At 45.0% G+C, this 27,676-nt stretch overlaps 1 protein-coding gene across 3 annotated transcripts in view; it reads left to right on the forward strand.

Annotated features, from left to right (window-relative positions):
* RTN1 (reticulon 1) overlaps positions 1 to 27,676 on the forward strand; it is a 188,006-nt gene that overhangs the window by 138,386 nt on the left and 21,944 nt on the right. The window contains exon 1 of one of the 3 annotated variants that reach the window (XM_007065315.4): positions 23,878 to 24,309. The exons of the other annotated variants lie outside the window; for them this stretch is intronic. Coding sequence (XP_007065377.1) covers positions 24,249 to 24,309 — 61 coding nt within the window. The 5' untranslated portion in view covers positions 23,878 to 24,248. Of the gene's footprint in view, positions 1 to 23,877; positions 24,310 to 27,676 lie in introns of those variants that run through there. 3 annotated transcript variants of the gene reach the window in all.

The raw sequence follows: 27,676 nt of genomic DNA on the forward strand, positions 1-27,676 counted from the left end.
AGCTCAACGCCCTTTCTTACATGCTTGGGTCTTTTATATATATTATCCCCTGCCTCCTTTCCTCTCCAATTGTTCAAATATGTTACCGTTGCCAAGATCACAGTCAATCCATTTCTTCCCTTCTGGGATCATATATCTGGGAGATCTCCCTGGGGCTCGTTTTCTCTTCGTTGTACAAGATGGGCCTGGCTGATCATTCTTCATTTGCCTCAAGAATGTGATGCTGGTTGACAAAAACAGTGAGTGACAGGTTTCAGAGTAGCAGCTGTGTTAGTCTGTATCCGCAAAAAGAACAGGAGTACTTGTGGCACCTTAGAGACTAACAGATTTATTAGAGCATAAGCTTTCGTGGGCTACAGCCCACTTCATCGGATGCATAGAATGGAACATATACTAAGAAGATATATACACACATACAGAGAAGGTGGAAGTTGCCATACAAACTGTAAGAGGCTAATTAATTAAGATGAGCTATTAGCAGGAGAAAAAAACTTTTGTAGTGATAATCAAGATGGCCCATTAAGACAGTTTACAAAAAGGTATGAGGATACTTAACATGGGGAAATAGCTTCAATATGTGTAATGACCCAGCCACTCCCAGTCTCTATTCAAACCCAAGTTAATGGTATCTAGTTTGCATATTAATTCAAGCTCAGCAGTTTCTCCTTGGAGTCTGTTTTTGAAGCTTTTCTGTTGCAAAATTGCCACCCTTAAATCTTTCACTGAACGGCCAGAGAGGTTGAAGTGTTCTCCTACCAGTTTTTGAATGTTATGATTCCTGATGTCAGATTTGTGTCCATTTATTCTTTTGCGCAGAGACTGTCCGGTTTGGCCAATGTACATGGCAGAGGGGCATTGCTGACACATGATGGCATATATCATATTGGTAGATGTGCAGGTGAACGAGCCCCTGATGGCATGCCTAATGTGATTAGGTCCTATGATGATGTCACTTGAATAAATATGTGGACAGAGTTGGCATCAGGCTTTGTTGCAAGGATAGGTTCCTGGGTTAGTGTTTTTGTTGTGTGGTGTGTGGTTGCTGGAAAGTATTTGCTTCAGGTTAGGGGGCTGTCTGTAAGCGAGGACTGGTCTGTCTCCCAAGATCTGTGAGAGTGAAGGATCATTTTTCAGGATAGGTTGTAAATCTTTGATGATGCGCTGGAGAGGTTTTAGTTGGGAGCTGAAGGTGATGGCTAGTGGCGTTCTGTTATTTTCTTTGTTGGGCCTATCCTGCAGTAGGTAACTTCTGGGTACTCTTCTGGCTCTGTCAATCTGTTTTTTCACTTCATCAGGTGGGTATTGTAGTTTTAAGAATGCTTGATAGAGATCTTGTAGGTGTTTGTCTCTGTCTGAGGGATTGGAGCAAATGCAGTTGTATCTTAGAGTTTGGCTGTAGACAATCGTAGCAATTTCCTGTTTACAACATGAAGACCCGGAACACTACACACAGTAGCATTCCAGACTACTAGGGCTAACCCATACAGCGGCAGAAACATTTCTTCATTCCTCTCTGTGCAGACATTGTTTACCATTTTTTAATAACACAGATGGTTTTAGTGGCACATCTGTGCTCACCCCCCCCATATCTCCTTCCTAGTCTGTATACTGTTTCACACTTCCTTTTTAAGGGATGATTTTGTCACTTAATCTCATTAAAACTTCTCTTCATTGAACTCCATGAGCTGCTTATCAGAGCACAAGCCTAATCTATCATTTGTGATTAATTTGTGTTGGTCCTTTGCTGCCTCCGACAACATGGTGTCATTAGATAATGGCATTCTCCTCAAGGTCATTTATACACAGTACAAGGTACACCACCAGGGCTCTCATTAACTATGGTGGTACCCTTCTGGTTACTAGTCTCTCTGCTGATTTTATTGACAGCCACAGTTTCCTTTCCCTAAGCCAATTTCTAATGCATTTCAGTTGCCTCCTGCCCAGCATACCCGGCTTTATGACTTTATAAATCAATCTCCTGTGTTGCACAGTAGCAAATTCTTTTCTGAAATCCTCAGCACTTATCTGCACTGTTTTCCTGCTTGTCTTGCAATTTAGCCGTGTAGCCCAAGGATACAAGTACACTGATTTGTCCTTTACTAAATTACACATCTGTAAATCTTCCAAGAACCTTGTCCTGTTAGAAGCTTAATGGCTCACAGGATCAGTAATGGGATACAGAGCCTTCCACCTTCTGGCCACTGTTTTGAGTCCAGCTGTCTCACTGGTCAGTGGCATATGTGAAATTAATCGGTAGACTGTCTAGATCCAAGTGACAAAGGGGCCACATTAAAAAGGCAGCACCATCACAACTGATACCAATTGGCATCTCCTCTGGCAGTCTCAGCAGAGAAGCCAAGCACTGAGTGGATATGGATCACAAAGCAACTCTTTCACCACTATCTGCATGTCTGTCTAGGTTCTTATAATGGTGTACGGCATTGTGGTATTTGAGCACCACTGCAGACAGTCCCCCCACGTGGTGTCGAGGCACCTTTGCAGAGCAGCAGCTAAAAGCATGCATTAGTGTTGTACAGCTTCTGTGCGCTGTGGAGCAAGTCACCATCTGGGACTGTCAATTGGGCACCTCTCACCAGTACTCAAGTCACCTGAGAAGAAAGACATTCATGCCCCTCGCTGGGATTTCTACTTGCATGGCAGGATTACGGGTGGTTCTTCATTTGGAGCCTCTGTGAACTCTGGGAAGCAGGGCTTGTCCGGGTTACAGGACTAGCTACGCCCTGTCCCCTTCCTCTGAGTGCACCTCCTCAGGTCCTAGGCATCCTGCCATTACCCGACCCACAGTGGAATTCTGAAGTTCTCCCACGCTCGGACCAGGCCCTGGGTTACAGTATGCAGTGTAGCAGCTGTACTTACCTAGCAGGTCTGACTGCATTTGGGCACCTGCAGTTCTTCTCTTTGGAAGTCTATGACCACTGGTGTACAATGATCAGGGAGCATCCTTAAGCCCAGAGTATTGTTTGTCTTGCAGTGGGAACAAAGCATTTAGAGAGGGAGAATTTTCAAACCATCTACTCACATGTCTGTTACCTTACGTCTTACCATCCCCATCCTCTGATGGTAACCTCAGCAGGTCTAACTTCTTCAGACACCCCAGTGGGTGCCTGTGTCACAGCCTGGTTCTCCCGCACACCTATCCGTGAGAGGGGGAGAGAGAGAAACAACCCTTTTTTAAATCGTTTTTATAGTTTTTTAATCTTCTGCATTCCAGGGCTGTTTCCTGGTGTTGTCTCTTAACAACCCTCAAGTGTTTAAGGAGAAGTAGCTTATCTTGAGCTTGTTTTTCCTTAAAAACCTCTATTAAATTCAATCAGCATTCATACAGTAAACACTCTGATACTTCGGTCAACAGTATTTTTAAATCATTACAGAGCTGCTCCACATCCATCACAGGGCTGTCTGAAGGAACCCTCACCACTAGGACAAAAAAGTTTTAACATGATTTTTTTTTATTCATTTTATTTATGTATTTGTTTTGCAGGTTTCTGGAGTGGGAGAGACCCAAAACACACATCTTTCAGCATATGATAGAGCAGTTTCTCACCCTAAAAAGGGCACTTGCTGCAAAACTGGCAAATTTTTCATGGGGAAAGTTCAGGAGAGCACAGGATTTTCACCATTTTGTTAGCAGAAAGCCATACTTGCAAACTGCCAGGAACATTCATTATTATTACTTTCATCATTCTATTTGCATGACAGCAAAGCCTAGAAACCTTAACGAGGATCAAAGTTCCATAGTGTTAGGGGCTGTAATTACACGCAGTGAGAATCAATTCCTGTGCCAAAGAGGCAATTTAAATAGGAAAAACAGACAGATGAGGGGGGGAAAGGAAGTATTACAATCCCCATTTTACAGGTGTGGGAACTAGTTACTAAGGCACTGAAGACTGGGTGACTTGCCCAATGTCATGCAAGAAGGCTGTAGCAGTGGTGGGAATTGAACCCAGATTTCCAGCCTAGTGCCTTAACCTTAGAACCATCGTTTCTCCCCTGAAAGCTCCTATTTTTAAAAAAATTGGCTCCATCTGTGTTGCCTGATGGTCCCTGGAGCCATTTCCAAACTTGGGTCTTGAAAACTAATCCAGGACATATTGGCATTTTCCTTGTGTAGATGGGGCCATACGACCAAGGAATCATTCCCTTTCCTGTGGGAGCAAATGGTCCATGACCAGTTGTTGTCCTGGAGATGCTCGACAAACTTTCACTTCAGGCAGATGTACTCCCTGGTTGTGGGGAAGCTCTACTTGTGGGTATCCTCACACTGTACCAACTTTGTCCTCTCCTTTCTAGCAAACAGAACAAAGACTTTGGGCATGATTCTGTTCTTATTGACACTGGTTTGACCCCCGCTGTAACTGCATTGTCTTCAATGGAATTACTCCTGATTTCCAGTAGTGTAACTAAGACCAGAATCAGGCTTGGTGTCTATAGGCAAAGCTTCCTTTTTCACAAACAACGTGAATCTTTCTTTGCTCTCTCTAAGCAGCACATTCTCCTGAGCTCTGTTGAGACCATATATATTTTCCCCCTTTATGTGACTTCCCTTTTGTGTGCTGCACTCTACCCTCTTTGCTTAGGCTATCGCAACACTATTGCAATCAACAAAAGAACAAAAAACATTTTTGTTCACAGCATGCTCCATTTCCACTGAGAACGAAGATAAATTCAGTTTCATTCAGAGGCAACACGATGCAGTCCCCAGTGCCCAAGGCTGGCAGCAGAAAGGCTGAATCTAAGCACCCATCATCAAAAAACACTCCATTCTTTATTTTTTATTTTATTTTTTTAAATGATACATCTGTTTCCTTGTTTGAGTGGTAGCCGTGTTAGTGTGTATCAGCAAAAACAACGAGGAGTCCTTGTGGCACCTTAGAGACTAACAAATGTATTGGCACTCCATGCATCTTATGAAGTGGGTTTTAGCCCACAAAAGCTTATGCCCAAATAAATTTGTTACTCTCTAAGGTGCCACAAGGACTCCTCATTATTTTATCTGTTTCCTTGGACTCGGAAGCAGGAATGGGCAGCGAGAAGCAGACATTGAAGCTAATTCTGATTTACTGCTGTCAGCTGTCGATTCCCTCTTCTGTTTCCATGGAAACACAGGTTGGATGAGGGGAAATGGGGCAACGGCTTAACGGAATGACTTCTAAAATATTTGCCTTTCTTTTATGTTGAACGATCCTCCTCTCACTTACAAAATAGAAGGCAGAAGGAGAATCCCCACAGTAAGCCTAATCAAGGCATCTCCTTAATGTTGTTTCTGTTATGGCCTGTGTTATGCAGGTGGTCATGAAAAATGATCACAATGATCCCTTCTGGCCTTGTAGTCTTTGAACTGATATAAGTGGGAGGCTTGCAATCTGGCCCAAAGTGACTAAATTCCTTTAACTAATTGCAATATGTCTGTTTCTGACAAATATCTGTGTGAAAGATACTGGGGTGCCCTGCATTTTCAACAGTGACTCGTGGGTTTGAAGGTCTGACTTGAGACTAGAGCTGAGTGAATAACAACTGGGGACCAAATTCAAAAATCCAAACAACAATAATTGGTTCAGATTTAACTGAAGCTGAATTTTTTCAGGTTTTCTCATCAAAAAGAGAAACCAGAAACAAAAATTGTTTCAGAGATGCTAAGCGTGGTGTGTCCAAAGTGAAATTTTCTCTCAACCCGGAGTGGTAGCTGCTGATTGCAAATGACACAAGAATGCCAGTTTTGCCCCACGGCTCCCAGGGTCTGCAGCTCGCAGGCAGCCTGGCCAAGTGGACTGCCCCAGGGACAGGGACACTCGGGCTTCCAGACTCCAAGCCAGCCTTGGAGCTGCACTCTGGGAGCCTGTTCCAGGACCTCCCGGCTCCCACAGGAAGCCCTGGCATTGCTGGAAGCCCTGGTGTGGCGGGTCTCTGGTGCTGAGCCACAGACCCAGGAAGTGCTGGGGTCTGCAGCAGCCTTCCAGGAACCCAGACAGTGTTCTGCGGGTGCCCTGCCTTGGACTCACTGAAAGCCCATCGCACCCAGCTGTTTCACTGTGCATCCAGGGAGATGGAGGCTGTGGTCTGAACGTGGGACTGAGAACCAGGAATTCCTGAGCCGTACTCACAGCTTTGAGGACGATCTTCTCTTGAAGTCACTTTATCTCTCTGCCTTGCTTTCCTCATCTGTGAGATGAAGAGTACTGAACTTTCTTCCCTGCAGTGCCTCAGAGGGTAATGGTGCGCTAGAAAACTTTGAAGAGGGTAAGCACTGTGTGAATGCTGAGCACTGTTCCCCAAGGCAAGTGGATCTCCATTACAACTGACCAGCTTGTTTTGTTTTGTTTACACTGGTTATGGCATTAAGCCAGAGCCCTGAGTTAGCACAGGCCTCTCCCACCCAGCGATCTGGTTTGCAGAGAGAGTGGTGCAGCCTCCTCTTTCCCAGTGTGCCTGGCCATGCTCCCATGTCTTCTGCCCCACTTTGCGCCCTTCAGCTCTTTGTAGTTACTAGGGCTATTGGACCACATTCTGGGCTCAGACAGCCGAGGAACTTCATTGGGCCAGATCCTCATTCGGAGTAAACTGGCATAGTCCCATTGACTTCAGTGGAGCTACACAGATGTACATTAGCTGAGTTTGCCTTCAGTAGAGTGACTCCTGCTTTACACCGATGTAACTCAGAGCAGAGTCAGACCCACTGTTTTCCATCTGACCCCAGGCTACTGTTCATTATCGTGCCATAAGAGAGAGCATCTTCTATCGCTTGGTTCGAGTGCGGCACTGAGATGAATTCATCACTCCGCAGTAAGCAGAGGGTTTGTTGTTGTTGTGTTGTTTTTTCTTAATAAAAATCATTTCCTCCCCCCCCCACTAATTCATGAAGGGCTTTTCAAACTCTGAAAAGTGCTACTGGTCTATTTGGGAGGTAGCACATATTAATAGTAATGAGGTCATTTAAACAGAGAGGAATTCCTTCCTGCAGTAGAACCTCCCACTTTTCTGTGTTAGCAAAAGCACAGCACTGTCCTTTTAAACATTTTTCACTACATTCTTTCTTTGGCGCTGGTCAGAAATGTCACCTCAAGCTGTCTGACGGCTCTGCGTGATTCATGCGAATCTGAGACCTGCATTATTTACTCTGCTTTGGGGAAATCTGCAGAGGGGTTTCTGACACTTCAGACACACAACGGAATCATCACTTTTACTTGCCAGCTAATTGGGAGTCAAAAATAAGCCATACAGGGCTGAGTTCTGCCTCTCCCTATGCCAGAGCATTAGCTCTTTCCCCTCTTATGCATTGGAGCAGGAGCCTGGGACAAGCTGTGTCCTAGGCATCACCTGCAATGCTAGCATCCCTGAAGGGGTCATGTCTGGGTGGGAGCGGGGTGACCCCTTCTCCATTGCACCAGGATGGTTGCACTGTGAGGGGCACTAGCTACACTCACCATACATATGCAGTAAGAGGTGCCCCTCCTTGTGCTTCCCCAAGACCTCTAAAGGAATAATACCTCCAATGCACCACACCACCCTGAGCCTCCTCCCTGCCTCAGCATTGCTTAAGCTCCTATGAGCCAATACTGAGTCCAATATTTGCTTCATTCTGAGTCAACAGAAGACAGATTAATGCCATTTAAGGCTGTATCTGGAAAGGAGCAGAAATGCATAGTGTCATGTTCTATTTGTCACTTCACACAGGCTGCTAGAGCACATGATCTAATGCAGCAGTTCTTATGTCTTCTTCAATCAATATGTCTAGAGCACAGGCTCTCAACCTGAAGGACACAAACAGATCCAGAGAGTCGTGACCACCTTCCCTTTCTATATTGCATGATGGCAGGAGGATCCTGGAACTTTTTCCTGTTCTACCATGGGCCATGGAAAAGCTCGAGAGCCACTGATCCAGAGCCAGGCAAACAGCTCATGTAAGCAGGGGAACAGTCCCGCTATTGTGGGGAACTTTCCTGGCTTCTGCACTACCCCGGTAAAGTGGGCTAGCGAAAGGATCTGAGTCCTCACTCCCACTTCCTTTACCCAGTGGCCTCCCTGCCCTTGTGGACTCCCCTTCCACTCTCCTGTCTGGCAGAGTCCTCGTAACCCCAACAAGGCTGGGCCCAGGATTCCTGGGGGGCTCGACCTAGGACAGGGGCTAGGGTGTCCCCACTCCGGGGTACTCTCTCTGCACTGGGCACTTCTCTGACCCACTGACCATTACATACAAGTTAAAGCAAATGCAAGTTATTTAATCAACAATTAATTTTAAAAAGAATAAGGAAAAATGGGAAAGGTTAAAGGAAACACATCACCCTGCTCTGTGGCAGGGAACATCACAAACAGTGTCTCTGGAAAGTCAGGGCAGTTCACAGTCTGTTCCATGTAAGTCCCAGGCCTCCTTCTCAGGCCCTGGCTGTGCTGCAGGGATGCTGTGGGTTGGACACTTGCTCTGGTGGTGGCCTCACGCTCTCAGGTTCTGGGTGGTAGGACCCTTCTTCCCAGTGTCGCCCCTGCCCTGTCAGGGTTACGATCCAAGCCTGGCCTGCAGAGCCCGTTGGCTGAGGCGTCTCCCTGTGCTGGGCCCGCTGCCCAGGGTCCCCCTCGGTCTCCGCAGCTGCTCACCGCACCCAGCTCCGGACTGCTCCAGCCCCAGCTGCACCACTCGGTCTCTGCACTGCTGCTGCTCTGCCTCCAGCTCCCGGGGCTGCTTCTTTGGCCCCTCTACCTCTGGTTGCTGCAGCTCTGCTCCCAGGACAGGTCTGCTCTGCAGGCTGCTTCTGTGACTCTGCTCCCAGCACTGACCTGCTTCCTGGGCTGCTTTTCTGACCCCTCTGCCTCTGGTTGCTGCAGCTCTGCTCCAGGGCAAGTCTGCTCTCTCTGGGCTGTGCCTCTGGCTTTGGGGCTGCAGCTCTGCTCCCAGGACAGGGGCTGCTCTCTCTGGATCTGGCACAGCTCTGCTCCCAGGACAGCTTGGGCCCCTGCTTTCTCCTTAGCTCAGCCCCATTGTCTGACCCAGGCAAATCCAGCTCACACGGAGGACGGGACCTCCCTGGCCTCCTGACTCCCTGATTAGCCAGGTTGACCTGGAGCATTGGCCTCTCCCCATTGTTCCTGGTGGCTGTGAGTCTCAGGGTCCTGATTCCCCATTGACCCGTCCCCATTTTTAGTACTGGGAGCTAGCAACTAAAACACCCCCACTGAATGTTAGTAAGGGGGCAACACCCCCCTTACACTCACACTAAGTAATTTATCTGATGGTTTTTCTCCTCTTCTTTTTCCATTCCTGACAGTCCACAAACAGATCGTGGTTTTCTCAAATATATTTATAAACTAGAAATTAACTAAAAGTGTTTATAAATTAATTCTTGGTCTTTATGTGGTTGCAAGAAATCTGAAATATGAGCTCTCTAGATTGGACACAGACACGTAATAGTTTTTGGTCTCCTGGTTGCATGAGTGTAACTCTTAAAATCAGGTGTTTACATCATGCAATTACATGGGATGAGGAATTGAAAACTCGCTTTCCAGGAATATTTTGCAATATTTGTTTAGGACTGGCAGTTTCAGCAAACCACCACTTGCTGGGGTATTTTCAGAAAGTAAAATGGAAAGTGGAGCAAATTTGTTTAAAAATTCCAACAAATACTTTTCAGTATTTGTCCAGCTGTGGTTTTGTACACTGCTATGCATGCTGAAATGCTAGGTTCACGTCTGCATAGCTTTGCTGGGTCACACATTTCTTGTTATTTCAGAAATAATTTAGGAAGAGTCCTACAAGTGCAAATTGTACATGCATTCAGAATTAGGGGTTTGCTAAATGGCATTTTGTAGATTTATACTCCAACTGTGATTAAATGTATGTTCAGAGTCCAACAGTGTTCAATGTGCAAATTAAAAAACAAATGCATGATTTATTACATTTAAAAGAACCCTCCATGTTACAGTCAGCTCCCGCAAACACACCAGCTCACTGTATCTAGGGAATTCTCAAGGGTAGTGAAATGGGAAATGTAATCAATCAATCTGCCACTTTGCTCCATTTAGATACAGTGATCAGGTCTAAATGTTGTTTTGCTATCCCTATATGACATGTTATAATCCCGTATTTCATTCGTTCACTTGCCTTCTTCAATTACTACTGCTCCTAGTGTATCATCTACCAATCACTATGGAAGCTTATGTGGTTGAATATACCATGATTGATAAAACTATTCCCTAGTTCAGTTTTGCTCAGTGTACATTCTTGCTGCTTTTTAAGGGCTAACAAAGTCTAAATAATTCCATTTAAATTCATGTTCAGTTTATTCTGTACCTTATGCACAACAGACCAGTGTACTGAGTAGAATTCCTCTTCCTGAGGAAGTAGACTGACTGAGGGAAACTTCTCAGGCATCACTGAATTGAAATTTTCCTGGGGTGAAGGGTATTTTCTTCCTTTTGTATTCCAGTTATAAAAGCATTTGGGAAGATATGGATTGTCACATTGGGTCAGACTGGTGCTCCATCTCGTTCAGTCTTCTGCCTCTGACAGTGGAAGCAACTAACTACCAGCTGCTTCAGAGGAAGGTGCTAGAACCCCTAGTGGACAATTTGGAAATATCCTGCCCCTAAAGGAAGTTTCTTCCTAACCCCCATCTGTTAGTGGTTTTGTTGTGGCCTAGGGAATGAGGATTTATATGGCATCTAAAAATGTATTTTACTCTATTTAGTGTAACTGGATTTTTTCTTAATCATACTAAGCTTTTAGTCTTGATGACCTCTTGTGGCAAGGAGTATCATAGATTTGTTAGGCATTGTGCAAAGAGCATTTCCTTGGATCAGTTTTAAATGTGTTGCTTTTGAAGTTAATTGAGCGGCCTTGTGTTTTTCTGTATGGCAGATGCTAAACTGGAGCATCTGATCTACTTCCTCTAAACCATTAATTGTATAACTCTAGCCTTGTTTTCATTTCCTCTCTAAACTAAACGGGTCCAATTTTTTCCGTCTGTCCACCTATGAACGTCTTCCTGTGCCTTTCCTCATTGTTGTGATCTGACACTAAACCTCCTATTTCTGCGGGAGATTTTTACTAGTTTACTTTTCCCCAGTGCTGCGGATATCAATGATTTTAGCCTCTGGAGTCCCTGAGTACCCCTCAGTGGCGCTGTTAAGTTCACGCATGCTCCAGATACACAGGCCACCTCAGTCTCATCTTAATTGGACAGCTTATTAATGTACAGTGGTCTCTGTAAAAATATTGAACACCCAATTAGCATTGCTGCAGTTTAAGGTTCCCTCAACTGTATTACTTACCAATGTAGGGTTACCATACGTCTGTCTGGGTTTCCTTGGACATGACCTCTTTTTTTTTAGTCCTCTGATCTTCGTCCAGGAGGATTTTTGAAATATGAACAAATGTCTGATTTTTTCCTTGCTCGTTCTTTTTCCAACATTGATTCTGGTAGAACTGCAGTTCCCGGCGTACCCTAGCAGCGGCATGCGTGTTTACTGGGTTGCCACCCTTACTTCTGCGCTGCTGCTGATGGAGGCTCTGCCTTCAGAGCTGGGCGGCTGGAGAGCGGTGGCTACGAGCTGGGCACCCAGCGCAGAAGTAAGGGTGACATGGCATTGACGAGTCGCTGAAAATGATCCTGCTTGTACAGTGCAACTTCAGGCACACACCTTGCAAAGACTTTCATGGCTCCTTAATGAGCAATCAGTCGCTGCTGAGAAAGAGAGGCTCTGCAGAGAAATATGCCTGGGCACAACAGGAGGAAGCACAGTAGGAAAGGTCTGACTGCATGTAAAAAGGTACATTTACGTTTCATTTACATTTTTTTTTTTAGGCCATTACACTTGTTACTTATAAATGTTAAATATTCAAAGTAGAAACTGTACTCCCTCCTCCTCAAGCTCTCCCTCCCCCTGGCAGTGTTCTCTGTTAGGGAACTTGAAATATGGTAACCCTATACAAATGGTAACTACTCGAGGAAGCTTCTGTGTATATTGTAATCCCTTTTGGCCTGAGCAGTTAGCCAAGATTTATGTTCCTGAGGGTTGTTTCCATTAGAGGGACAATAGAGGATGGAGCTGTTTTTTTCTTTCATATAATCCTGTTTATTTACAAAGAGTGTACAAGGTCCTGTGTCCCTGAACACAGTAGGACTCAAACAGGAGGCAATTCCTTTGATCACGATTCCAATCATCATTCCGTCCAGCACTCTGCCCAAAAAGCTTCCCCTCTTTTCTTTCTCGCTAAACCATATTTTCAATGCTTCTCTTGGTGTCTACTTGGCTTTTCGCGGCTTCTCTCTGGTTGCATCCGGATGCTTCTGCTTGTAGACACGCACAGCTCCACCCACCAATACGGTGCAAAACCTTTCCCCCACATAGCTCAGCTCCTGACCGACCTTGCATGCTGTCTCTGTGTTGGGTAGTGACTCCTGTTGTTTCAAACATCTTACTGCAAAAAGGAGTTGAACTGCTTCTTACTAGGGCTGTCAATTAATTGCAGTTAATTCATGCAATTAACTCAAAAAATTCACAGTGATTTAAAAAATTAATTGCGATTAATCGCACTGTTAATAGAACATTAATTGAAAGTTAAATATTTTTGGATGTTTTTCTACATTTTCAGATATATTGATTTCTATTGCAACACAGAATACAAACTGTATAGTCCTCACTTTATATTATCTTATTACAAATATTTGCACTGTAAAAATGATGAACAAAAGAAATAGTATTTTTCAATTCACCTCATACAAGTACTGTAGTGCAATCTCTATCATGAAAATGTAACTTACAAAGTTACAAACAGTACCATGCGAATGCCTGTTCTCCCTCTCAGGTGACATTGTAAACAAGAAGCAGGCACCATTATCTCCTGCAAATGTAGCCAAACTTGTTTGTCTGAGCGATCGGCTGAAGTAGGACTGAGTGGACTTGTAGGCTCTAAAGTTTTACATTGTTCTATTTTTGAATGCAGTTTTTTTTTGTACATAATTCGACATTTGTAAGTTCAACTTTCATGATAAAGAGATTGTACTACAGGACTTGTATTAGGTGAATTGAAATATACTATCTCTTTTTTGTTTTTTACAGTGAAAATACTTGTATTCAAAATAAATATAAAGTGAGCACTGTACGCTTTGTATTCTGTATTGTAATAGAAATCAATATATTTAAAAATGTAGAAAACATCAAAAAATTTAAATAAACGGTATTCTATTATTAACTGTGCGATTAATCGTGATTAATTTTTTTTATCGTTTGACAGCCCTACTTCTTACCTTTATCCTGAATGAAGGATAGATGTGTCACACCCACGAACGTCAAAGGAGTTGCACTCAACCTGCATCAGCACCATATAATGACTCTTACATAGAAAGGGTTACAGAAGTAGTACAGTATTTCTCACCTATGCACCAGGAAACTCACATCCTTACCTTAGCCAGTAGTTCTGGACAGAAAACTTTAACTGAATGCATTTTCAGGGCTAGATTCTGCTACCCTTACTCATAATTAGTAACAACTGCTTCTCAAGTTGTCCCATTGTTTTTAATGCTATCTACCTGTGGTACATATGTGGCCCCAGTTATAGCAGTATCACAAAAGATCTGTGAGGTAGGGAAGTATTTTATCCCTGTTTTACAAATGGGAAACTTAGACGCTTGTCCCAGGTCACACACAGTCTGTGGCTGAGCAGGGAACTGAACCCAGTCTCCCAAGTCATAGACTACTGCCCTAAGCTTCCTCTGTGGGTTTAATAGGATATGCTAGTAATTGGGTTTACTGTATTCTTATGCAACTCTGAATTCCCTGACTACTATAGCTTTGTTCTCTATACTTTATATGGTTTTGTGATTGTAATTTTAACCCTTTTGCCTACAGAATAGAAAATGAAATTTTCTCATATAATCAACTTTAAAAACTTCCAAATCTGGCACCCCCTTGTCACTGTATTACAAAGGGGGCAGTGATGCCCCTTTTTATTCAAATACCCTGAGACTGAATCGATTTTCCTGTGGGAGATCCCTGGTTACCTCTCTCCACCATGAAGGTCTCTGTACTTCCAGCAAATTCTACTGCCTCCCCTATTATCTGTTTGTTCTTTTCTCTCCTTCCTCGTTTCAGTTTGAATTTAGTGCCAGATTTAGCACATGCCTGCACATGCCAAATTCAACTTCATGCTGAGCCATGGAAGACCCTAAGGGTCAATGTCAATGGTGTGGAAATTCAGTATGTATTTTGCTGAATCAGGATTGGAATCTCTCTCTGTTTTGCTTTGCTCACACTATTTCCTGGGTATGCCTTCATGCCAGCGGCCCCCTTGAATGGGTACATCCCAGGTTATAGTGACTCAATGCTGCCTGTGGAAGCACGTGCCCTTGCTTTGTTTTTTTATGGCTGTTCTCCCAGGTACCATCACAAAGTAATACAAAAGTGTCCTCACACTTTTTTTTCTACCGGGAAACACAATTCTAACCATTTTACAGTCTCAGGCTCTGGAAGATCATTTCCTGATCTAATCTTTGGTTTTTAAGGTCAGGCTTGACAAAGCCCTGGCTGGATGATTTAGTTGAGGATTGGTCCTGCTTTGAGCAAGGGGTTGGACTAGATGACCTCCTGAGGTCCCTTCCAACCCTGATATTCTATGATTTCTAATTCCCTCAGGGTCCATAACATCATCTAAGAATCAGCCCGGTTATCTTCACTGGCCGTAGCATCTCTCAGCCCAAAATGTTTGTATGATTTCTCTTCACACACTCAACCCTATTCCACCTAGACTGCCCCTCTCTCAGGGCACTTGTGTATGCTCTGTGTTCTGGTATTTTCTATCCTTTGTTGTCCTTGTTTACTCATAGCCCTGTTATTATAATAATCCTCTTCCTCCTCTCTGTTTCCAGGAGATGCATTATCTTAGGATATAGCTAGACGGCTTCCTGCTGAGCTCCCTCCTTCCCTCATCACTAATCTGAAAGCCTTGCCAAATTTCCCATATTAGCAGCTGACGGATAGGCTTCCCTATTTCTGAGATGCAGCCTGCTGTGACTTCCCTGCTACCCCAAGCTGCATGAGAACAATCTAGAGCACATGATTGCTCATACCTGTTCTTTCCCTTTGTGATTCATAGAGAGAATTTTCTGTCTCAAAATGTCTCACTCCCAAAGAGGCCAATGATTGGACTATGACACAAAAGGCATTTTACTGCTATTTAAATTCAGTTTAATATGAGTATTGTGTTGCCATTTGCCTGAAATAGCTGAAACTGCTATGGCACTTTTAGCAATTGTCTTATATGGCCTCCAACACTCTACCATTAATGAATTTATTCTCATATCGTCCCTGTGAAGTAGGGGAATATTCTTATTTCCTGTTACGGACGTGGCAGGAACTTGACACAGAAAGATTAAGGCTGAGTTTTTCAAAGGTGCTGGGTGCCCCAATCCCCTTGAATTTCAGTAGGAGGTTAGCTCCTAATTTCCAGAGGTACCTTTGAAAATGCCAACCCTCATAACTTGCCCAAAGTCACAGAGGTGGAAAATGGTACCTGATCTCCTGATTCCCAGTCCAACGCCTTAACCACAAGCCCATCAGTCTAATTTCTCTGTCCTGCCATAAACAAGCACAATGTACCTTGTACTTGTGCACTCTTTAACTAGACTCAGTTACAGTTCTGTTTCTGCACATGATGGTCAAACTACCCCTACTCGTTATATCAGAATAGATACTAGCACTAGGAGCTTTAAAATTTGGGCTTCATCCAATAGAGGTATAGGGAGGTGCAGATGGAGAGGCAGCTGCTCCACTCTCCACCCTGTAAGGCTGGATGTGGGGCTATGTGCCATTGGCTTGCTGTACTCCTGCTTTTCGAAGGAGCACCATATTTTTCGAATGCGTGGCTGCTTGGATGAGTGCAGTGTCACAGCTACACTTGATCTGCCCTTCCAGCACCCCCTCATTTGAGTCCTGGCTCCCTTGGGCAAGGGAGTGCAGAGAGAGGTGTCAGCTTACGTGCTGATCCATGAGGCACAGTCCTCCATGCTCAATAGTTACCGACTAAGCACTGGCTGAGCATGAGTGGTGGGGCGAGAGCTGACTCCTCGACCCCCAGAGCTCTGGTTGGCTAGAAGCCTGGGAAGAAATCCCACCCCTGATTTCCTTGCCTCCCCTTGGAAGAGGGGGATGCCACTCCAAAGAGGGAGCTCAAGCCAGCCTGGGGAGAGGGGATTTGTTCAGGCTACCTGGTTGCCTGTGGCCCAGTTGGATGGGAGAAGAGCACATGCTGATGGAAGGAGCAGGCCCGAATGCAGGCTGGACTGAGAGATCGGCCCAGAAAGCAGGCCAGGCACACTTCTGCAAGAGTGGTCCAGACCCTGCAGAGGAAGCCCTGACCAGCATGGTGACCACAGGGACAGACACCTGGAGATGCAGTAGAGACCAGAACTTACCACTCCTGATCATATGTGGCCTCTGCAAGGGGCATCAGGTGCCCTGTCTGGAGACTCAGAGGCTGGGCCATTTGGACAGTTTGTTGGTTACGTTAGGATTCTTTTGTTGTTAAGTGTGGGGGGCTCAGTGTGTTGTGTTATTGCTGGGGCTGTATTTGGGGCTCCCCCAGTGGTCCCTTGCTGATCCCTTTTGCTGATTGTGGCTGGGTCCCAGCCTACTAGGAGGGGATATAAAGTCATTGGCTTTCTACCCAAGCACAGCAGTTATTCCTGGGTAAATTCCTGCCTCTCTCTGAGGGTTGTGGGAGAGAATCCAGGGGGCTGGGCTTACTGGGAGGCAAGTGGGGTTCTCTACCCTGAGTCCCCGAGGCATGTGGGTTGGAATTTGGGGACAGTAAATGAACCAGGGTGCTCCCGCCTCCAGGCCTGGTCTTGCCTTTCCTCCTCATGGCTCTGCAAGTGGAAAATGGTGATGGAGGAGGGTTAGTGGTTCTTCACTAGGCCAGCTAAGCTGCCAGCATAGGAGGAGGGTGGCTCAGGGACCGAGTGGGAGGGATGCACTCGGTAGCAGTCATCGCCACTGCACCAAAAAAGTACTTTTAACAACTGCTGCCAAATGTGGAATGTGCCCAGGGCCCTGGTGTGCCCTCGGAGCTTTCTAGAAGTGTATCCTCCCTGCCACGGTTGGGTATGTTGGGGGAAGGAAGCGGTTCCTTACCTCTCTTCCTCTCTCCACCCCCTCAGGGCAGCACTTAGCCCTGTCCAAGTGGGAAGAGGAGTTTGGCCACCTGACAGGCAATCCCCAGGCTTCTTTAAAAGTTTGCATGACCTCCAGCCAGCTGTTAGGTGTTTTATACTCCTCTTCCTATATGTCATTAGTATCATTCAAATCACAATAGTGGCCAGTAGTCTGAGCAGAGATTGTGGCCCCATTGTGCTAGGTGCCGTAATAATAAGAGGCAGCTGATATCCCAACGAGCTTGCAATTTAAATAGACAAGACAGAGAAAGGGAGGGAACTGAAGGGCCAAGTGATGCACAAGGTCACACAGGAAGTTCGTGGCAGAACAGGGAATTATCAGTGAAGTCCCACGCCAGCACCTTAACCACAAAGCTGGCCTTCCTCTTGATTACTGGTGCATTAAGAGAGAGATTAATGAAATGACGTTATCCATAGTGCCAACTGCTGCACCTGACAATGGCATAAATTATATAAATTTAACAGCAAGAGGCTTAAGTGCAATTGCATGGTGAGAATGTGGGGAACATGGAACAGCCTTCTTGCAGGCCCCTTCAGAAAAGGTCCCAGTCCTATTAGGCAAATCGATGTGTCCACGGGAGTGGCAGGAACTTATCACCCAATAGGATCAAGCCTTGAAGGAGAAATGATAATGTAACAACTGCATCCATCTGAGAAAAGAAACACCTGATTACAAGGTTTCCAAGCATTTGCAATAGTTAGCCTCATTGGAGGGAATCAAATGATTTTTCTAGTCAGTGGCAGGAATAATTTCCTTATTTTTATTATCCCTGTGAGGCAGACAGTGCATTAAAGAGCCAAGGAAAATTGTCTGTAATTGAAAAGGCAGGAGTAAATCCTGACTGGTCTTATGTATTAGACCCAGAGGACCTGTTCTAGTCCATGGGCTAAAATCTTAGCTAAGTTTGGAGTTTAGAAGTACAGTGGGGACAGGATGCTCAATGAAGTGGATCTTTGTTAAGTTGACAAGAAAAAAATGGAATGATGGTTTCTTTAGAGTATGGGCGTGAATTAAGTGCTGATGTGCCTCATGCCATGTAGCAAAAGCCAATGGTTTGAGTAGAAAACTGGCGCTGAATATTAATAGGTAGGTCACCAGACCCCAGATTTCCCCAAATACAGACAAAGTACTGGATCTCTTCTGTAAATGACAGGGATTCAAACAAACACCCCGATCCTTCAGTGGGCTCCACATAGGTGGATGCTGGTGCCCACATGGAGCCCCATTGAGTTTAGTGAGGACTGGGGCCATAGCTGCTTGCTCAGCAGTAGTGATCTATGAACCATGATGCACCTTACCCCTAAAAGGTCATTTTTAAGCATAGGGGTATTTTTTGTTTGGTTTTGTTTTGCTTAAATTGTATTCGGTATTACTGGGAGATGTTTGTGGCCCTGTATTAAGGTGGTTTTAAAAAAATATTTTCGTCACAAACCACAATTTATATAGTACTTGGGCAATTGGGAATTAATGGCGCCTGCATCCTAAGGTGAACATATTTTCAGAATCAACAACTGGGACATTCTTGGAGCAATGAAATCCTCAGGTGCTCTGCAGTCTGATTCCATTCTCCGGTCTGCTCAGCCTGGTTTGGGCAATCTCCAGCTGGAGCAGCAGAGCGGATCAAAGAGAGGCTGAGCCCTGTCAGTTTCCCCCCCACTCCTCCCAAGATCCCTCAGAAAGGAGGGCTAGAAGGACCACCTGTTATCCACCCCCCCTTGCTCTCCAGTCCCCATCCCACCCGAGGGGCTAAAGCAAAGTAGTTTACCCTGACTAGCCTGGACCATCAATTGACTGGACTTCTATTGCGAGGCTGTTGCCTGATGCTATGGCAAGCTTTGGCCTTAAACAATGGTACGTGAACCATACTTGCTATGTAGGGAGTGAAACAGAGGTGTGTAAATCATCTTATACCAGCGAGGCAGCTTGTCTCAAACAAAACTCTTGTCACGGCAAACAACCCAAACACTTTGACTGGTGATATGAAAATCCCAGACATTCCAGACCTCCCGAAGGAAGTTCCTGGGAGACTGAGGCATCTCTTGGAAACTGAGACCTATGGTTTCTTTAGCCATAGACATACAGCTACAGATATGAACTTGACCAGTAAGCCCAAAGCACCTTTTTAATGGGTTTATGGGCTAAAACCCTGAAAAATGGCATCTCCTAAGATACACAGCTCAGAGAGAGCCAGGGCAAAGGTGACTTTGTGCAGCCCAGGCTCTGGACCATTGTGGAGGCTGAAATAGAGTCTGGTGTAAGTTAGAGTGGCCCCAGGGGCTGCAATAACTATGGCCTTTTTGCTGGGCTGCCTACGACTTGCTCTGCAGCCCAGAAAATCTGTAGTGCTGATTAATACAATGAATACGCCCCTACCCCTGTTCCCAGCATGGCCCCTATGCCAGCATTTCCCCAGAACAGCATGTAGCAGCCGGAGTAGGGCCAGAATGCAGTCCAGGGGTTTTTCATGGAAATATTGGCAGACCCATAACTAAACTGTATGTCTATTGGATGCCCTTTGTCTATAATATCCTTCAAACATTTCACAAATCTCTTTAGTGTTGGGATATTTTTACATAACTTCTGACAATGCATCACAGCCATTTCTGGTGCTAATTCTGAAAACAGTTTAATGAGACAAAATGTTTGCACAGCAATATTAAGGAAGACAATGAAAGTGATAAATGTCATAAAATCAAGATATGGCTTTGTCCTTAATGTGACACAGTATGCCTTGAGATTGAGAGACCACGAGTTAAATTTGAAAACATCTAACCATTTGGAAACTCTTTCAAAAGCATTGCACCCCGGGTTGAGCTGAAGACAGTTTTAGCCTGATCTTTGAATTCCTGTGCATTAAGGGTGTAAGACAGCGGTTCTCAAACTTTTGTATTGGTGACCCCTTTCACACAGCAAACCTATGAGTTCGACCCCACCTGATAAATTAAAAACACTTTTTTTATATATTTAACACTATTATAAATGCTGGAGTCAAAGTGGAGTTTGGGGGTGGAGGCTGACAATTCGCAACCCCCCATGTAATAACCTTGCGACCCCCTGAGAACCCCTGGTGTAAGACCTTAAATGTTGTTTAAATATAGTTTGTCACACGCCCACCACCTTTCAATGAATGGCATGAGTACATGAGATTTGATGTGCTAGATTGTAACAGGTGCTTCAGAGCTGTTGTGGTCTGTCACGTAAATTCAATAAAGACAAGTGCTTCACTTAGAAAGGAAAAAATCAAATGCACATCTACCAAATGGGAAATAACTGGCTAGGCCGTAGTACTGCTGAAAAAGATGTGGGAGTTGTAGGGCATCACAAACTGAATATAAGTTAACAATGTGATGCAGATGCGAAAAGGGCTAATATCATTCTGAGGTGATTTAGGTGAGATGTTAGAAAAAACTTTCTAACTATAAGGATAGTTAAAACTCTGCAATAGGCTCCCAAGGGAGGTTATGGAATCCCCATGATGGATAAACACCTGGAAGGGATGATCCAGGTTTACTTGGTCACACCTCACGGCTGGGGGCTGGACTAGATGACCTCTCAAGGTCACTGCTGACTTTTCAAGGTCACTGCTGGCCCTACGTTTCTATGATGCTATGAGTCTGGGTCCATGTACCTAAATGGCTTGAAGCATTACCATCTCAAGCTCTGATCTCACGAGATCTCGTAAGCAATGTAGGTTGGGCTGGGTCACTGTTTAAACGAGCAGACCTCTAGGGCGATCCCAGGAAGTGGTACTGATGATCCAATTGCTGACACGTTCCCCTCTGAATCAGGATAGAACCATGCCACAGCGCGGTGGTACAGGGCACTGTGCTGCCCAGGGTATCATCCTGCAGCTGGAGATGTTAAACTAACATACTGACTACTTGTGGGGAGCCAAGATTTGGGATTAGAGGGATAGACAGAAATTAGTCAGGTAGTGATCCCTACAATAATGGCTCACTCACCTCTATTAACCATGCCATAGAATCCTGTAAATCAGGGACTAACATGAGGGAAATGCAACCCTTATTTTATGTATTCCTTAGTCCTCACTTCCCCCTTGCCTTTGATCATCTTCTCCATTAGTTCATCCCTCTCATTTCTACAATGGCTCCTGCGTGAGAGGGATCAGGTCTGCCTTTCTGGCCTTTGAAAATGATTTTAAAACCTAAACAATGAGGTCATCAGGCCTTTGGCTATAGTAGCACTAGCAGATTTTACTGTGTAAAGATCAACGGGTTACATATTAAGATTCTCCCCAGATATTGGCTTTGACTGTGGGAGAAGCTGTCCAAGAGGAAGATAAGTGACCTGCTACTGCCAGCTCTAGGGGACCTCTGTTAGCTTAAGCGCTAGAGGCCTGTTTCTCTGAAGCAGTCCAGTCCCAGCTCCCTCTGGGTGGGTGCGCAATGTACATAGCTGTATCTGCAACACAAGGATTTTTTACAATACATTGGGTTCAGTGGGAATTAAATGTATCCAGGATGAAAACTGGAGAATTTAGCCCTTGATATTTATGTGGCTGTTACACTGAGACTGAGTTTAATGTACAATTAGTATGTATCAATAACAATATTTAATGTGATGGCATGGTCTAGAAAAGTGGTCCCCAAACTTTTTACCTCATGCCCCCCCTTACTGCTGCCCACTTCCCACCATAGGGTGACCAGGTGTCCAGTTCAATCAGAACACCCGGTCGAAAAGGGACCCTGGTGGCTCCGGTCAGTTCTGCCAACCGGGCCGTTAAAAGTCTGGTCTATGGTGCTGTGGTGCTAAGGCAGGCTAGTCCCTACCTGTCCTGGCTGGCACCGTGCTGCACCCTGGAAACAGCCAGCTGATCCGGGCCCTAGGCAGGGGGGCTGTGGGGCTCCACGTGCTGCCCCCACCCCGAACATCGGCTCCGCACTCCCATTGGCCAGCTCCTGACCAATGGGAGCGGGGGGGGGGCGGTGCCTGCAGGCGAGAGCAGTGCACAGAGCCACCTGCTGCGCCTCCGCCTAGGACCCAGACCAGCTGGCTGCTTCCGGGGTGCAGTGCGGTGCCAGCCAGGACAGGTAGGGACTAGCCTGCCTTAGCGCCGCAGCACCATCGACTGGGAGCTGCCTGAGGTAAGCCCACACCCCAACTCCCTGTCCCAGCCCTGAGCCCCCCCCAACCCAGAGCACCCTCCTGCATCCCAAACCCCTCATCCCCAGCCCCACCCCAGAGCCTGCATCCCCAGCCGGAGCCCTCACCCTCTCCCACACCCCAACTCCCTGTCCCAGCCCAGTGAAAGTGAGTGAGGGTGGGGGAGAGCGAGCCACCGAGGAAGGGGGAATGTAGTGAGTGGGGGTGGAGCCTCGGGGAAGGGGCAGGGCCTCAGGGAAGGGGCAGGGCTAGGGCGTTTGGTTTTGTGCGACTAGAAAGTTGGCAACCCTATCCCCCACCCTGGAAGCCACAGCCGGGGACTTGGTTGGAACCAGGTGCCACAGCTGGGAGTGGGGCTATTGTTGGGGCTGGGGGCTGAGGCCGGGACCGGGGCGGGGGCCAGAAACAGAGCCTGAGCGGGGGCTGGGGCCAGAGCAGAGCTGAACAGAGCAGGGCTGGGTGGCATTCCCTCCCCATCCACTATGTGGCCTGGCCCAGGCCCCACCGCGGCCTTCTAAATGTTCCTCCGTGCCCTCTTAGGAAGGCACACCCCACAGTTTGGGGACCACTGGTCTAGAAGATTAAATACCAGTCTGGGAGCTGGGTACACCTGAAGTCTAATCCCAATGCTGACAGTGACTTGTATGATGGGTTTCCATGTCTCGGTTTTCCCATCAGTGAAATGGGGATAACAACACTTATTAGGGGATGTTTTGAGGATTGATTAATATATGGACTGTGCTTTGAAAAGGCCAAACACTGTGTAAATGCTAAGTCTGCTTATTGCCAGTGCTATTCATCTCTAGGATGCTAGATTAATTAACCCTTGCCATGTCTCTGCAAGGGAAATGGGGAAGTACTATCCTTCATTTTACTGCTGGGGAAACTGAGGCAAGGAAGGTAAGTGACTTGGCTAAGGGGAAATCAGTGTCCAAGCTGGGATTAGAATTCAAGGCTTCCATGCCTTATGCAGAGAGCAGGCCCTCTTTACATTTAAAGATGCTCGTACCACATGTACATCATGTGGGGCCACCTTTAATGCAGCGTTTGTTTAAGAACTGTCTAATGTATCTCCCTAGGAACATAGCCCCAGGTCGTTGCTGGCTCCTAACCCCATCTCTCCAAAGTCCCATTATCATACACACTCCCCTATCTGCGCTTGCTTTTTTGTGTGATGCACAGACCGGGGGGCTTGGGCATGGTGACTGGAATCCAGTCTCTGCTCATTTGTGCTCTGTCCTGTACCCAGGCTTGGAAAGCGGCGAACATTTTGGTGGTTTATTTACTCTGTCGTTTCCTTGCGTCTCTGGACTATTTGGTCAAATCTCAGTTCGCAGCCCATTTAAAAAAAAAAATAAAGAGAGACTGGGCTGCATTTCTGGAGCTGGCTTCTGCCCTGAGCTGTAGCCATGCCCTCTCTGGCCCTGCACAGATGTGACCAGGAGCAGGACTCCTGCAGATGGACGGGTGTAAATGAGGGGGGATTTGGCCCTCCATCCATCTGAAGAAAACAGTGGATTTCTTAATGTTCTCCAGAAATTTCTGGAACATTAATAGTCACAGGGGGAGTAAATACATAGGAAGCTGAGCCCCACCCCACCCCACCCCACCCAATTTGTTTTTGTTTCTGTGCTGTCAGGTTCAGTTAACCATTTCGATGGCTTAACAGAGCTCAGCCTCCAAGCGAATGCTTTTGATTTGATAGGCAACTGCATCCCTTTTTCAAAGGAGCCTGCTCCCTAGGGCAACCACATCACAGTGCTGATTTGCTGCAGTGAAGACCGCAGCGCGTACAATATGCCCTCCCCCCTCTCCCTGTTCTGCTTACAGCATCGGTCTGTAGCCAGTGCAAGGAAGCAGCCGTGATACCCACTAACCTATTCATGCTTTGGAATGCCTCAGTGAGAACCCAGGAAAGGAGCCGCAATTCCTAATTCTTCAAGATGCAAGCCAGTGCCGATTCTACCAAGATGGACTGTCTGTGGAGCAACTGGAAATGTCAGGGTATTATATCTATTCTAGTGTTGCATGCCTAAAAAGACTGCATGGGAGAGAAGGCAAAGGCAGCATCCATCCATTTTGCATTGTTCACCTGTGGGTCTTTGCATGCTTTTTATTTCCCCAGAAGATTTTCTTTGAAGTAATTTTAAAAAACAACTCTAATTATACGCTTTGAGTTTCTTTTATTTCTCCAGTCCCCAGCTTTTACATCTTAAAAACATATAACGCAGGACGTTTTCCTCTCACGCTGCAGCTCCTATCAATGCCACTCTTCCCTGATTATGTAGCTTCTTTCCTCATCTTTGAGGATCATTGCCAGTCTGTGCCCAGCATGATTTTATATGCCGTGGGCTTTTAGAAGAGGGCAGTAATTGTGAATTTGTGTCTGTTTAGGCTCTTGAGGTTTACTGACAGTCCTGTTTTGGAGCTTCAGTGCATCCTTTTGGATGGGACACACCCATTTTGAGATCTGTGTCCACTGTCAACACAAAGAAAATGTAGCCCCAGCAATAACTGTAATAATACTCAGAATACTGTTGCATTGCCACACATTTGTCAGTTTGCTGTATGGTAGCCTTTAAATTTATTCCATGATTATTTTTTCTAGCACACCCCTAAACCACCTGCTGTAAAATATTGCGCTGTTCTGGTCATCTGTTGTGTAACTGACAAGAACAATAGAGGCTACCTTCTGTTTTAACAAATTTATTTTTGAGACGGTCCATGTTAGCATTGGGTGTGGCTGGCTACCTTCCAGCTTGCCTGACAGCTTTTCAGCCATTTTTATTCAGCTTCACACTTAATAGCGAGCATCTATCCTTTGTTTTGTTAAAAGACTGTCTATGTGACACTGCTTGGGGAGCAGATTACAGAAAAATAGATGGAAAGATGGATCCAGTCTTGTCATCTTATGTATGTGTGTGGCAGGCTTTGTTTTATTAATTCTATAATAATCTTTATGACAGCAAGGTACTTTTTTTTTTTTACTTTGAACATATTGTGTATATTATTAATGATCTCTGGTGGATCCCTAAGAGTGAATTACACTGTAGCAGCATCTGCTTAAAGGGCCCGTGCTTCTTTTCAGATGTAATTTCTCCTTCTCAAAAGAATATAAACCCTGGTAATTGTAATGTGATCTGGAAAGCCTTCTGAATGTGTTTGGGGAGCAGGGAGGTTAATTGGATCCATCCAGTTGCTGTTTCTGATATATTTTAAACCTTGGTTCTGCACATAATCATCACCACATTCTGAGGGATTTATCCTAAAGTCAGGCAGCTACAAAGTAAACAGAGGCACCTGCTAATATAAGCCCCCGGCAGATCACAGCTTCCGTTGTGTTAATAAAGAACCATTTTCACCACCAAGATTTATTATAACAACATGAATTCTGTATACTAAATTCTATGAGTTACTTTAAAACAAGGCTAGATATTAAAATGCTACCTATTCTTGTGGAAAAGAGAAAATTGCTGAGTCAAGTTGTCAAGCTCATCTTGACTTAAAGCCAGATTGGATTTTTTTGTCCATCTTTACCAAAAACAAAAAAATATATACATAAATTACAAAATAGAGGGGCACAGAGTATGCTATCTTTACTTAACAAATAATTAACAGTATTCTTGTGCCACCTGTCTTTTTGCAGTCTGCCCTTTGAAATCAGTAGGCAGTTTGACTTAAAATTGAATGACACAATATGACCTATGTTGGTGAGAAAGAACCTAGTTGGAATAAATGATTACTATCCTTTACTTATCTTTTCCTTTCCCTTGCTGTAGCTTTTTATGCATGGGGAATAGGAAGTGGGGACTTTTGTGATGAAAAGAGGGAAGATACTAAAATAGCCATAGGATATTGCCTATGTCTGTAACATTCTACTGATCAAACCCAAATTCACATGGCTGCAGAACTGTAACCCCCTCAAAAATAGACACAAGAAGAACAAACATTGGGGGGTTTATATGGTCAACAATAGACTGTGTTGACACCCCCCCACACACACCTCACCCCCAAATATCTATTTTCTGAAAAATGAAGTTGTTCAAATTTTCCATCTTCATTAATTATTGCTTCATGTCAGGTAACTTTTTTCCTTTCATAGGGCTGTCTATGTACATAACAGACAAAGATAAAATAATACAATGAGTTTTGATTGAAGTTATGGAAAACTTGAGTGGTAGTTAGCACAACTTTTAATTTACTAGAAAACCAGGTGTGTAATTAACTAAAATTAAGGACTAGGCAATGTAATATATCAATACTATTTTGGGGTAGGGTAGTGAAAAGCTAGGTGGTGTTTATTCTGAAAAGCAGCAGATAAAGTAGTTGTTGCTTTGGTTTTGCTCATCTTAACATGCTTTTTGTAAATATTTTTTGTGGTAATGGAAATACATTCAATGTTGGTATGTAATATTCAAATATATTGCAGTGTAATTTTATCCCTCTATACTGGAAGTATGACATGATTGTATCAATCACAGATGATGTTACAATCCTAAGGGAGAACCAAAGTCATTCTCCCCTGCTAGACATATGTCCCATTTAAAATATTATCATTGAGAGTAAGGTGAATTACAGCAGACTGTTGTTTTGTTTGCATCTTTCACAATTAGAAGGTGATGTGTCTGAAATAGACTGGGGTTGAGCTATCCAGTATGTATGATGATGCAGAGGTAGATATACCACTGTGTATGCCAGCCACTGCGGGCCTCCAGACACGAACAGTAAGAAGAGCTGACTGCAGAAGGTAGTACTTCAGAAATGATGTCACAACACCAGGCAGTCACGTTGTGCAGTGTTCTGAAGTCATTCCAGACTGTTGGAAGCTGTGTTTCTGAGAGTGGCTTAAGAACATAAGATGGCAGCATCTACCACTTCAAATATATGGGCTGCTAGACCAGGCATCCTGACCTTCTATGAAGATGTGGCATGATGCTCTAGGACAGTGGCTCTCAACCTCTCCAGACTACTGTACCCCTTTCAGGAGTCTGATTTGTCTTGCGTACCCCCAGGTTTCACCTCACTTAAAAACTACTTGCTTACAAAATCAGACATACAAATCCGAAAATGCCACAGCTTACTTTCTCATTTTTACCATGTAATTATAAAATAAATCAATTGGAATATAAATATTGTACTTACTTTTCATTGTAGAGTATATAGACCTCATAAACAAGTCATTGTCTGTATGAAATTTTAGTTTGTCCTGATTTCGCTAATGCTTTTTATGTAGCCTGTTGTAAAACTAGGCAAATATCTAGATGAGTTGATGTGCCCCCTGAAAGACCTCTGCGTATCCCCAGGGGTACACGTACTCCTGGTTGAGAACCACTGCTCTAGGATACCCTGTAATCAATACTTATGGCATGTA

This window comes from Chelonia mydas, chromosome 6 (genome assembly GCF_015237465.2).
Source record: "Chelonia mydas isolate rCheMyd1 chromosome 6, rCheMyd1.pri.v2, whole genome shotgun sequence".
NCBI classification, from domain to species: Eukaryota; Metazoa; Chordata; order Testudines; family Cheloniidae; genus Chelonia; species Chelonia mydas.